Genomic DNA, 14,574 nt, shown 5'->3' on the forward strand with positions numbered 1-14,574 from the left:
GCAAAGAGTAAAGCTTTCAATGGACTGGAGCAGAAGAGGAGTGTGTGTAGCTGTGCTTGCCTCAGGTGACTTGGTGCATCAGTGAGCTGCTAGCAGTAGGAGGGTTAACAACTAATTAGCCCTTAATAGAGGTGCGACTGACTTTTTTGAGCCTCATTTATAATGAGATAATAAATTAAGATTTTTCTTTTCTACACTATAAGATTTCACAATTAACAAAATGTTAGATGACACCAGGCCTGGTAAGTGATTGACTTTTAAAAAATCATTTAATAAAATGAACTCTGCTATTCATATTTTCTTGATCTGCCATTCATTGTTTGATATTTTATTCAGTTACTCTTTCACCGTTACTTGGAAAGGGTCTTACTTTTATTTTAGCAGTGTTTTTTTTTTACGGTTTGGCTTTTAGTAATTTTACTGTTTTTTGAAGATTCTATTTTGCACTGAATACGGTCGAGTTGAGGTCTCGGCCAAAATTTTTGCATTGAATTTTTACTGGCTGTGAATGTCCACCTTTCTTCTTTTCGAGCTTTTTCTTACCTTGTTAACGTCTAACCGCAGCAAAAAGCCATCTGTGACAGATTCACCGTTAAACCGTCTCAGCTTATTGGCTAAGTTTACCTAAAGATCACCATGGTTCTTGTGACAGGCTAATTTGAACCACCACAATCTTGAAAGTATTCAGGCACGGCTTTGTCCATTGCGGTTTGACGTGCTGTGCGCAAATTCAATAGTTCCCATCATTGCGTCTTTTTTAAGGGAACGCTAGGTTAACAAAGAACATTAGGTGTCGTCTTTGCTATCATCAACCTATAAGGAATAAAAAAAAAAAAATGACCATCAACAACATTATCCTCGTCATCGACTTCAAACAAGAAAAAAACATGAGTCATCCTATTCAAGAGCTTGTTCTTTCTTTGTATAGTTGCCTTTAATCAATTTAACCCCCGTCAAGAATCCTATTGCTTCTGAATTCAAAGGGGGATGTTTAGCTATTTACTTAGAATAACATTTTTCTTCCGATAGTTGTCAGGTTTATACTAGACAATGGCTGGTAAGACACTTCATTCTTACAAATGGCACTTCACAGAAGCCAACTATCAATATTTAACATGCTAAGCTTCTGAGGCCAAACAACTATTAGCAGTGCTTGTTGAAATAAAAAAATCTAATATGAATTAAATTATTGGTTATCGTAATTTTATTGGTTATTATATTTATCCAAATATGATTGAACACAACGCTTCCAAAGCCTTGTATACTCATAATCAGCAAACATTTTATTCAGATATCATAATGGGCATACATTTTATTCTTTCTGTGTTTGTAACATTGTTATATATTACAGTGTCTTTGAATGTTACATATTTTTAGGTGGTTGGGGAGGAGCACTGCTTTATAAAAACCCGAAAAGGGTAAAAATCATTTGGAGAATCGGGGTTGTAGCTGTATCTACAACCTAGTAAAAGACGAACGCAACCAATAATAACCAGATAAATTGACCTGAAACCCCTAAAAATGGTGTCAGATCGAAACAAACAGTACAACAGTAGAATTAACTTGGGCAAAAACACTTTACAGGGAACTTATAGTCCCTTGGCCTGAACAACGAGGAAAATCCATTGGCTTCAAAAACAAGGAAAGTCGCTGCTACCTAGTGAAATCTGCATGGGAAACATCTTATTTCCGTGTTTTTCCTCCGCAGCTAGTGGGGCATTGGAACATCATAGAGAGCTGTTTAAGGGCTCATTTTAAAGAGATTGCTACATCTAGTATCTTTTGTAATTAAAAAAAAAAATTAATAAATCATTTTTTTGCGAAAAACTGCATTTTCCTTTACAAGATGATGAATGACGTCACAACCGTAGGCTATAACCATGAATGACGTAAAAAGTAAAACCTATATTGTGGTTGCTGCAGTAGCTGGCTGTCTCCACAGGATAAGGTCACAGGTCTTTTCCTATGTTTAATTATCTTTACATATACATAACCTTTTGTCTTAACAACCATTTAGACATAATATCGTTTTATTTTCCAGGAATATCTTTTTACCTAGTGATATTTGGTAAAACAGGTCTTTTACCAAGTGAGGCTCCTGATAAGCCCTCCAATATAATTTACCTTCCATGCATCCCAAAAATCACAACAAAATTAAAAAATGTTTCTTTTAATGTAGTTCTAGTGGAATTTCGAATGTAAGGTAAACATTTATTTGATAGGGGAAAAAATAAAGAAGTCTTAAGTTGAGATGGTGTTGAAATATTTTATGGGAATTTAAAATTTATGGGAATCTAGAAAGTAGTAGATTTTTTGTGGATTTCGTCGTTACATGCGTTTTTTCTTTTCTTTTTTTGAGTAGTTAATAGGGGTAGTGTGGATGTGATTGTTTTAATTGTCTAAAAACTGGCCCGGGAGGCCGAATTTTACTGAGAAAACCGAACTCTTGTATGGCTTGGAAAGGATGTAACTGTCTTATTAGTATTGAAATTCAGAGAAGCTTGAATAGTAATATAATATTTTTATTGAAAATGAATATCTGATGAAAATAGTCCTTGTAGCTTATAGGGTCCTTGTAGCTTACCAATGCTGCTGTCATCTGCCAAAGCATAGCATTTTTATTCTTCAAGTTTTGCGAATATTTCAAATAAAAATTTCATTTTTTGAACAGGAGGAATAAGTGAAGATATGGAGCTTCGTCAATAGGCATTCTTAAATCTATTTCTTCCCCCCCCCCCTTCACCTTTCGAGTTTCTACTGGGCGTAGAAACTTGATTTTCGTATTTCTAATATGCTGTTACTAGGTCTTGGGTGTGGGCAATCAGTAAAAACCTGTTTTCACCCATTTAGAGAATAGGTCGTATCTTAGAAAATACATTATATAGAATCGTTCTAGCATTCGACTCACCATATCAATGTCAGGACGGGACCATCTTAAAATCAATTTTATGTGTAGATACTAGGTTTGGCAGAGGACAATCGAATGGTCCTGACACCCGTGCCAATGTGGGTCCAACACCAATTTGGTAGTTATGCAGAAAAAAAATGAGAGGTAAGGTTGTTTCTGAGAGTAGAAGCAGTGACCATGCTGCGTATTATGTTTAAAGGGTAGCGATTGAGCATCTCGGCGTCCAGGAATGGACAGAGTATTATTATTCAGTGTAATATATTTTTTGATTTGATAATAAACCCATTGAACCTGAACTTGAAAGTTGAAATGATAGGATGTCAATGGTTGCAGGAAACACCAAAGAAGAGGTACTACCAACTCAAAAGCCAGGGACACAAGTTCGGCTTTTTTAATTAAAAATGTTTTTTCCACACCACAATATTACATTTTCTGGGAGAGGGGAAACGCTGATATTTTTTCTTGCTGTGTCTTCAATTTGTGGGAAGGAAAATGGGGCTGCGACCCCATTGATCTTGTTGCCCCCTTTACTTTCTCCTGGAATTTGAAAAATACATGTTTTGTTTTTGTTTTGTTTTTTTTTTGGGGGGGGAGTGTTTTCATCGAAAAAAACCTCTTGGTGTTTCATGTGAAAAAAATCGAAAAATCCCAAAGTTGTCCCTCCCCATAGATATTACAAAATCAATTTTGCCCTTCCCCTAGATTTTAATTATTTGGCACCATTGTCTTCTTGTAGTTGTCAGTTAGATATTAGACAAGGCTGGGTAAGAAAACTCGGGTGTCAGAAGCCAACTGTCAAGTTCAAGTTCAATGGGTTTATTAACAAATAAAAATAATAAATCACACATAATTAAAATACCCAGTCCATTCCTGGACGCCGAGAACCAAAATCATTACAATTTAACATAATACGCAGAATGGTCACCGCTCCGAATCTCAGACACAACCATACCCCTCATTTACCAAATAACTAAAACTATTACCTTGCCGTCCCTTACCCTCCGGGGAAACCACCCCATCATATTTAAAAATCATGCATTTGTAATTTAAATTTACTAATTAAATTTAATTCTAATTTTTTTTTTTTTTTATTAACTATTCTTTTGTAAAGCTATTAAATAATTTTTTACTTTTTTTTTGAATGATACGAGGGAGCTCCTACCTCTAAGCTCTTCTGGGATCAGGTTCCATATCTTTGCACAAGCTACGTTAGGAGCGAAATCTGATCGCACGGTCGGGGTGAGGGGCATTGCAGGTTTGATGATGATCGGGTATGCAAATTATGCTGGTCTGAAATAGGTCGAAATAATCTTTTAAACGCAGATGGCAGCTCTCCAGCTAAAAACTTGAACACAAAGGTCAAGCATGATAATTGATGCAAGGACCCTAATGACAATTACTCTTAATTTTTTCCAATTAATATCAGGCATCGTTGATGAATCAAATTCAGTTTTCGTAGGTGGGATTTAAAATTTGATTGCCAGATCATTGCACAATACTGTAAATGGGGTTTTATAAGAGCATTGTACAGGAGGTCCAGCATTTTCTGTGGCAAAGCGCTTTTCAGTTTTTTTATTATTCCAAAATTCCGGGATAGCTTCAACTCTACTGCTTGAATATGATGCACGAATGATAGGTTCTCATCGAGGAGGATTCCTAGGTATTTTGCAAAATTCTTTTCTGGCCGAATAATCACACCTCTGGTTGTCCGGATACCACATATCTCCGGATGGACACTTCCAACCCGGGAAAAAAATAGAACGCAAGATTTCTCAACATTAATAACAAGTTGGTTAGCATCCATCCAGAGATACTTCCCCTCCAGGACATCCCTTAGTTTAGAAATGAGTGTTGTCTTATCCGTTTCACAGCACCCAAACGTGGTGTCATCAGCAAAGACCACAAGCTCATCATCTTCACCTTCGGACCGGAGGGAGTTTTCATCCTGGCACAAATTACAGCAGCGAAGATTTGCTCGTGCCGGGTTCAGCACTTGACTCAGATCGTTTACATGGATCAGGAAAAGTAATGGTCCTAATATTGAGCCCTGGGGGACACCGCAGTTAACGAGCACATCGTTTCCAGGATCTTCTCCCAAATAAATCCTGCGGTCCCTCAGATATGATCTGAACCAATCCAGAGCTTCACCTCTTATTCCTATATGTTCCAGCTTCCCGAGGAGAATTGAATGGTACATGCTATCAAATGCTTTCCTGATATCAAGCAGAACCGCTGCAGGTAGTAGACCAGAATCCAAAGCTTTGTTTATCCATAAACGTCATTTAATGATAATCAATTATGAGTTGTAACCTTCATCCAACAATGGCTAATAACAAGAAATTTCATCTTTATATGCTAATAAGCAGAAAAAGGGGCAAGCGCCTTTCTGCATTTCCAATGCTAAGAACTTACCAGTTTTTTTTTGTCATGACGTGTTTTTGAACGAAAATATAACAAGTAATTAATTACAATCACTGAAAATCGGCATCGAGTTCGTTAAGCTTTTACGGCTTGAATTTGAGGTTGAGGTTGAATTTGAGGCTGAGGCAAAAAATGTTGATTGAGTAAATGCCAGAAAATGTGATTAGATATGTCATTTCTACGCTTTATTTTGCTGATGAACACGAAGCTCAATGTTTAAGGTAAAAAGAATTGTTTGGGGCTTAAAGTTTTGAGAGATATTGAGGTTGGGGGAGAGGTTCAGCCTGCGGGTGTATATTAAAATTGGCCTATATCAAAACATTTGCAGCTTCACGCCTTGGTAACAACCAAGGCTGGGTCCAGGTAAAGTCTGGTATGCTTGGAACCTTAGTTATGTGAAAGTTAGTAGGAATGAGGAGGAGGGGGGGGGGGAGACTTGAAACGCATATTTGGCAACAACAAAGCAACGTTCTGTCAAAAAGCTTCCCTTAGCTGAGACAAAACATTAGTTCTAAAAAAAAGATCAATATACGAAGATATAATGCAACACAGAGATCAATTACATAAGGCAGATAAAAAATCACAGTAAAACAGAAATTCATTGAATTGTGGCAAAGCTATTTAAAAATTTGGGCTTCTTCTTCGCTACCATCGTCTTCAAGGTTCCTGGTACCAACTGTTTCGCAGTTAGAACAGCATGTTCCTTTACAATTGCCACAAGCTCAGGTACATTTTAAGCCATACTTTTTGCAAGAACATCGCAGCGCCGAACACTCGCTCGTGCAATGACAGTGGATCATTAAGAGAAGGGAAGGCAGTGCCGGTGATCTATCTGAATACACAGGTCGTAATTTTTCTTTCCGCACAATCCAGCCAAACTCCAAAGGATCCTGTCGACTCTCAACATTTTCCACGCTCGTGCCTGGAAGTATGCATGAAGCGAATGATACTTGCAAACATCGCTTGTTGGTGGGAGCGTTTTTGCCTCTACATCCTTCCCAGAACTTTCAATTTTTTCGAGGAATTTCCTGCAGCGGACCTGGTCAAGACTTGTTTCATTTTCTTCAGTCTTAAATAAAATAAGCATGGCCATCCCTCCAGATTTTCTAATTTCGTCTTTTGTAGAAGCTGAATCTATGAATAGTCCGGCGATATCCTGGAAGTCTTTCTTCTCTTTCGCGTGATTCAATGGTGTAGATTTTCCTATGCCATAAATTCGGGAAGTCAAATCGCATCCGAGAAACGCATAAAGGAAAAGGATTTGGTCGCAAAGGGTGTCACCAAGTTTCAGTTTAGCTGCCAATATATCCCACAGAAGGCCTTCAGATTTCCGTGACTTTGACTCGGAATGGAGAAATATCGGTTTACAGTCTCGCTTTGTGTGGTACAATAAAAGGACTTGGTTGTGCATAAAAGTTTCGCAGTATAGCATGAGCTGTGGGGCTTAATGTGACAACACTAGCCTTACCATCGGTCTCTGCAATCACTAAACCATCATCAAACCTCTCCTTGATGAACTTCTTCATGTAAAATTGGCTATACACAGGCTCTTCCGAATCACCGAGAAACTCAATCATCATGTTGACCAAATCACGAACTGTTAACTGTTCGTCATCATTCACTTCAAAGAATCGAATCACCTCTTCGAATGCTTGCTTTTGATTCATGTTTATAATCCAACCTCTCTTTTTTTCGAGTCTGTCAGTCGGATTTCGTGCATGTTTCAAAGGGAGGTTCTTTCCAGACGCAAAGTTGCAGTAACATGCTTTGTGGTATACAAAATTTGCTGCATGCAGATCCAAATCCGCTGCTAGAATTCGGCCGTGAACTATCTCAGACCAGTGGTCATTTCGCTTTTGACAAAGTCCCACTAGTGTCTCACTAAACTCTGTTGTGCGGACGTGAAACCTGTTTTCCTTCTTGTGAGTCTTCTCAAAAACCACTCTGCTCGAACAAAATAAACAATCGATATAAAATCAATGTTTTTGCAGTTTTTTCTCATACCTTTTGCTTTATCATAACATAAATGCTGTAATGTTAATTCACTATAATTATTTCCTTACTAGGTACTAATCAATCTTACTAATAAACTTACCAATCAACCAAAGAAAATATTAAGTATTTGACACGCGAAGTATTATTCTGTCCCGGGACAATCGCAATTTTAGGTGAAATCGATTTCTTTTACCTCAAATCTACCTCTGTACATTTACCAGCGTCACTTAGAAAGTAGAATTTTCAAACTAAGAATTGGAGACGCGAAGATCCTTCGAAACTGGCGAACGATGACGATTTTCGAAAAAGTCAGACTTTCATGTACCTCAGATTGGCCTCAGAGACTACCTCACCCTCTCCCTCCTCAATTCAAGTTGCTGTAATGTTCTGATGTATGTATAGATGTTAAATCAAACCCCTAAACCACTTTCTAAATCCGGAATAGTCTTTTCAGGACGGCATTCTTTACATTGAAAAAACTCACCCTCAACCCTCAAATGGCGAAAGAGCTAGAGCGGCAAACTTTTCAGCACATATTTTTTAGTCGGTTATTAAAAGAATCATTTGTGTAGCAATTTGTTCGACTTCAAACCACATTTTTACTAGACTATAAGACGAGAATTGGGTTTCGTGGAAAAATAATGCCTTCTTAGCTTGCATGAGTTAGGGACCTAATTAAGGCTCTTATTCAGGAAGCTATGATTAAAAGTGGCTTGTCTTTCAGGGAGTAAAGAGACAGCTTTCATTTATGCTGTAACAAGTGCTGGTGTTGTCCATGCTGTAACTCAAGCCTGTAGCTTGGGCAATTTAACAGAATGTTCGTGTTATATGATAAAGCAAGGCAGATCTACGCCATAAGGATGGAAGTGGGGAGGATGTAGGTAAGTTCATTAGTTTTATAAGAAAAACGAAACTTTCAAAAAAAAAAAAATGAATATTTAGACTATCAATGTCCTAGATGTTAGCCAAAGATCAACAAGGTCCTAAAAAATAGTATTTTAGTTAGTATTAGGGTATTTGTATTATATAACCCGACTACTCGTGTTGTTCATTCATTGACGCATTCTAGAACCAGTTTTTTTGTTAACGAAGAATTAAGCAAAAAAAAAATGGGTTTGAATTTTTAATAAAGCAGTGAATAAATAACAACAAAATAAACACTTAATTAAAAAACACTCCGAATATTTCGGCCCCACGTCCTGGGGCCTTTCTCAACAAACACTCCAAAATATTCAGAGTGATTTTTAATTAAGTATTTATTTTGTTGTTTTTTATTCACTTTTTTATTAAAATTAAATCCCCGTTTTCCTGCTTAATTTGTCATAAATGGAAAAGCAGGGTGGTCTAAAAAATGTTTTTTTTTGTTATTTCCTTTCAGCTTAGCGTGAAATAAGACAAAGAGAAATGACATAATAGTTTGAAAATATTTAATTTGGGCTATATATTTGCAAATTAGGGGGTGGGTGGGGGTAAAATAGTTGGAAAGTATGAAGTTAGTAAACAGTTCTTACTACATAATATGCAAAATAATTGTACCTAACACATTAGGCACGCACACCCGTTGTACTTTACCCCCCTCCCACCCCCTGAATGTGCAAATATATAGCCCAAATTTTTTTCTAAAGTATTATATTTTTATCGTGCTTAGGTATATTTAACTAGTATTGAGCCTCAGAGAAACAGGTTCTGCTTAGATAAAGAATATTAGGACGGGGGTGTATCATACAAGTAACAGTATTAGTATTTACGGCTTCTGAAAACGAGGGAAAATCCAAGTACATATACATGTACAAGGCATACGTATACCTTCAATAGCCTTGGCATTAATTCAATTTATAAAATTTATATTCCATGTTTGTTTATAGCAATCTCTATTTATCCCTTATTTTCCAATTATGAGGATTTATTCCATTAGCAAAAAACTTACAATGCATAAAAACTACTACGACTACTACTACTAACTTCTCACTGCAGAACCAAGCCGACTGAGGCTAACACAGCCGCACCTCCCAATCCGTCCAAGGTCCCCTCTTTAACATCCCCTAAGAAGCTCCAATTTCCTTATATTCAATCTTACGGCTTCTTCCCACATTATTCAGTAGCTACTATGTTTCGTTTGGCCACAGATGTTTGGTTGACAAGGACGATCTTTTGCAATCTGTTATCCTTTATCTGCGAAGCTTCTCCTAGCCATCTCACCCAGGGTCGTATCCAGAGTTTTTTATCAAGGGGGGGGGGTACAGCAAAACTTTAAAGAGCGTAATATTTCGGGGGGGGGGAGGGTTTTAAACCCCGCCCACACCCCTGGATATGGCCTTGATCTCAACCTTTCCCTCATTATAGCCTCAGAAAATACGATAGAACCCCAGTTTTCGTGCAGCCTACTGGTTGAAATACAGTCAGTCAGACGGGTACCCAAAAGGATGCGTAGACAATTCCTCTGAACGATAACAATTCCTCCTTCGTCTTCCAAACTGTGCACGCCTTAGAACTATACTTGACCACCGTCATCACTGTAGCTTCCATTGTTCTAATCTTGGTTCACAGACTTGTGTCTAATAGAGTTGTTGGTTCACAGACTTATGTCTCTATTACAAATATGAGGCAAATACCCATGCAAAAGAAAAAAAAATAACAGCATAATAACAACAACAGCATAAGGTTTGCAGTACCAGGGAGATTACACAACCAATATATCTTTAGAAATTAGGAAAAATTGGGCCTTCAATTTTTAATGGAAAGGAATTCCATATGTAGCCGAGCATTCTTTTGGTAATAGCAGACGGCAAATTAAAAAAAAAAAACTTGACTAAAAATTGGCAAAAAATAAGCTAAAAACCTATGGTACCATACGGCTTAAGAAGATATAGCTTTCCTTTGAAGTTGTAGTTGTCTTTGGGAATCAACTGATTGTTAGTATTTTAAATTTAGCGGATGAAAAATTGTTGCCAAATTTCAATAATTATTTTGCTTTTTTTCATGGTTTGACTTAGCAGCACTGATGCAAATGTACTACTACCCGAAAAAGTTCATAATTTTGAAAGAAAGAAAAGAAAAATCTTAGAAAATTCGCAGTTTTTAGCTGTTAATAGACATTAGAGGGGTTCAATGGACAAACAACTTTTTAATCTAGTGTCCTTGGTACTTTAAGAGCAACAAGTAAGGAAAGTAGAAGGAAAGGAAGGAGAGAAAAAAAGAAGGAGATCAGTTAGGAGATAATTTGGACTTCTTGTTGATACTATTTTTAGATGACCCACGAAATTTAGGAGACACTTTACCTTTTCTTTATAACATTTAGTAATATAATTCCTTTCAGCAATTTGACAAATTCATGCATTCCGTCTATTCATACTGATTTGTTGTCACGTAGGTATTTTCAAGACCACACTGATTTTCCATGACGATAAATAATAGTTCAAATATGGATAAATCCTTTTATTAGACAGTGAAAAAAATACTGGATATTTCGATCCCATTTACAGTGAACGTTATCAGCAGATATACATCAGTAGCATATCAGCTGATAACGTTCACTGTATATGTAATCGAAATATTCAGTATTTTTTATTGTTTTTTTAACTGCCTAATAAAAGGATATATCCCTATTTGAACTGCTATCTATTGTAACTTAATTGGCAACATAAACAAGCAAAATTATTAAAAATACCTTTTATTTGTTAAGCTAATTGTCTAGTATTTCTTATAGAATCTTCAGTGTTCAGTTCAATCCAGTTCATTTTAATTACAAAATGATATAACACATAACATCAATTCAAGTGACTGAACAAATAAAAACATGAAAGCACTTGATAATGGGCAACCACCTATAGAACAAACACTTAGCAAACAGAACTCTTAACAAAACAAAGAAAAAAGGGAATAAAACAAACAAATTATGACCAATCTCTAATCATGAAAATAAAAACAAATATACAAAAAGAAAAGAAACAACAAAAATTTTAATGAATCAAGAGACAAAAGAAAGTTTTTCATTTTACTCTTCAATAAACCAAGGTGCTCCACCACTCGAATGCTCTCTGGAAGAGAATTCCAAAACTTAGGACAGAGAAATCTGACCAAAAAACAAGCTCTAGTTCTATTTCTGTATTCAGTGACTAGATTACTAGCATTGCGCGTACTGTAAGCATTAAGTGATATGTTTTCTCCATAAAAACCCTGAAATACCTCAGGACTGAAGCAATGCTGATATTCCTGCTTGATAATACCAGAGCAGCCGAACATTGAGTCCTTTGAGTTTGCTATAACACGTCTCAGTGCTTGAACTCGTTCAGGGGCGGACCCAGGAATTTTTTAGGGGAGGGGGCGCAAAATAGGTTGATTCGATAAACTTACGTTAGTAGCGAGTTTAATTAACGCAAACTTTCGATAGTTAAGTAAATTACACTACTTTAGACTACATTAGGGGGGCGCCCCCACCCCACCCCCTGGATCTGCCGCTGAACTAATTTGAATTTCGAATAAAGATTGCTAGACTACAGCATACATGAAATATAAGGGTGGAATAAAGTGTGGTACTGGCTAGATGAGTTTCGTAACAAAGAAAGCAAGTTGGCGAAAATCCTTTTTTTTTTATAACATTCCAGGTTAGCTTAAGCATTAAATAAAATAGCCATGTTTATTTAAAATATTCAAAAACTTATTAAAATTCAAGCAATTACAATCAAAAGGCTCCTTAGTATCTCACCAAGAATCTCACTAGGTTGATAGCTCTGTTATTTATTACTACCCTTGTGACTAAAAAGGAGAATTAAGAGATGTCATTAGTATTGCCGAGATGGTAACCATACATGGCTATTAATTTAAGAAAAAATATGTTTCCCAAGACGATTTTTGAGAACAATATCTAAAACCTAAAAAGCTTTTTCGTGTTATTGTGCACCTGTGACTAAATGACATTTGATGAAGACAAAATAACAGGAGGGGAATTTTGCATTTAATTTACGCCCTCTGTATAAAATATACCTTGTACCAAGGACAGAGGAAGCAACATATGATTTTTTCATTGGACTAGTACAAATTTTGGTACTTGTATCTTATAGCCACCACACTCAAGTTCCATCGAGAAGTGAAGTTTGGTTAATGCTAATGAAATAAAGCAAAATATGATGAAAATATAATAGTTTATCAACAAAATTATAAAAACTACAACTAAGAATTATGGAAGGGGGGCCACCCAGACCGCATTATATTAAATATGTAGCCTAACCTAACCAAAATACCAAGTAAATATTTAATTAAAATATAGCTACAGTGTAGTTTCCCACCGAGCCAAAGCTAATATTGTCTGGTATAAAGACCATGAAAACCTGTTATTGTCTCATGTTCGTGATACAAGATCTTGAATGTGAGTACCCAAGTTTCATATATATTATTTGAAAAAAACTACGTTTTCTAAAGAGTTAAAGAGGCTGAGTTACATGGTCGAACCTTAAAACTTACAGGGATTAGGAGGCACAGTTGGGGGGCTGCCGCCCCCCAAAACCCCGCTTTCGCAGCCTTTAAATAAAAAAAAGTTCTTTAAACTGAAAGTAAGGAGTGACATTAAATCTTAAAACGAACAGATATTATTCCGTATATGAAAGGGGCTGTGCCCTCCTCAACGCCTCGCTCTTTACGCTAAAGTTTTTATTGTTAAAAAAAAAAGAGTTGTAAGAAAGTCAAACTTTAGCGTAAAGAGCAAGGCGTTGAGGAGGGCACAGCCCCTTTCATATACGGAATAATTTCTGTTCGTTTTAAGATTTAATGTCGCTCCTTACTTTCAGTTTAAAGAACTTTTTTTTATTTAAAGGCTGCAAAACCGGGGGTTTTGGGGGGCGGCAGCCCCCCAACTGTGCCTCCTAACCCCTGTACGTTTTAAGGTTCGACCTTGTAACTCAGCCTCTTTAACTCTTTAGAAAACGTAGTTTTTTTCAAATAATTTCTGCACGTTTTTGTACAGTTTATTACTTATTATTGCTTGACTAACTGTTAGCTGATCGTGTCAGGAGTTAAAATTGGGGGGCTGCCGCCCCCCGAACCCGCCGCTCTTGAACATTCTTGTGTTAAGGCTTTTAATTCCTGAATTCTCAAATCACGTCGTACAGGGTGCCTCCTAATCCCTGTACGTTTTAAGGGTCGACCTTGTAACTCAGCCTCTTTAACTCTTTAGAAAACGTAATTTTTTTCAAATAATTTAAAAAAGAAACTGAGTTTCTTTTTTAAAGTTTAAATTCAGTATATAAAAAATTTGCTCTGACGGTGAATCGAACCCGGGTTTTCCGCCTGACAGTCTGGAGTATCAACCGCTGGACTAAAGAGACACAATTGTAATTGTTTTTTAGTAAATGGAATCTATTTTCGACGCAAGCAAATTCCCACAAAACTTGATATTTGATTTTTGGAAAACAGGGAAGGAGTGATCAGATTGAGCTGAAATTTCGAGGATAAGCTTCCAGGCCCCAGGAAAGCTTATCCTCTAAATTTCAGCCCGATCAGACAACGTTAAAGGGGGGGTTGTGGTGAGAAAAATTAACATGGGCTCTTTTAAGAAAACGAGGTTTTTCATTAATGTACATTCAGGTCATAGTTTTGTCGGTCTGAAAATATCAAAAGGCCCTAACAGGTCAAATTCTGCTTCGAATGAGTCCTCATTCACCCGGATCAGTTGCCAACTGTGGCCTGTAGGCGTGGATAAGAAAAAAAAAGAAATGAATTTTAAGTGGCTATATTTGGTTTTTTGAAAACAGGGAAGGAGTGATCGGATTGAGCTGAAATTTCGAGGATAAGCTCCCGGGCTCTAGGAAAGCTTAACCTCTAAATTTCAGCCCAATCGGACAACGTTAAAGGGGGGCTGCGGTGGGAGGGTCGAAACTTCCGGCCCAGTTTACCCCATGAAGATAAAGTCGGAGGAGGATGAAATTTTGCAAGTTTCTTAGTTTGATCTTGGGCTACAAAATGCAATTACCGCCGTCTCTCTGCGACCTCTAGGACCTGAAATTGCTTAACATTGTGGTGGGTCGCCTCTTTATAGAGGCACAAGTGTGCCTCCTTGATCTTTAAAAATTGGGAAAAATCGGTAATTTACTTTTTAGTTAAAAGTACCTAAATGTGTGTTATGCAGTTTTGGTAGTAGAGCACACCAGATTAAAAAAAAGGAAACATGGGTCGAAAATTTGAAAAAAATGTGCTGAAAATATAAGCCGCCAAACAACTTAAGAAGGTATAGCTTCACTTTGAAGGTGTAATTGTCC

General features: G+C 36.9%; 1 protein-coding gene across 1 annotated transcript in view; it reads left to right on the plus strand.

Annotated features, from left to right (window-relative positions):
* LOC148944715 (protein Wnt-4-like) overlaps positions 1-14,574 on the plus strand; it is a 245,132-nt gene that overhangs the window by 146,026 nt on the left and 84,532 nt on the right. The window contains 1 exon segment of the mRNA XM_089100463.1: positions 8,049-8,205. Within this exon segment, the coding sequence (XP_088956589.1) occupies positions 8,049-8,205 (157 nt within the window).

The sequence above is a fragment of the Artemia sp. Qi Xiang Cuo genome, chromosome 14 (genome assembly GCF_049724085.1).
Source record: "Artemia sp. Qi Xiang Cuo chromosome 14, ASM4972408v1, whole genome shotgun sequence".
In the NCBI taxonomy this organism is placed as follows: domain Eukaryota; kingdom Metazoa; phylum Arthropoda; class Branchiopoda; order Anostraca; family Artemiidae; genus Artemia; species Artemia sp. Qi Xiang Cuo.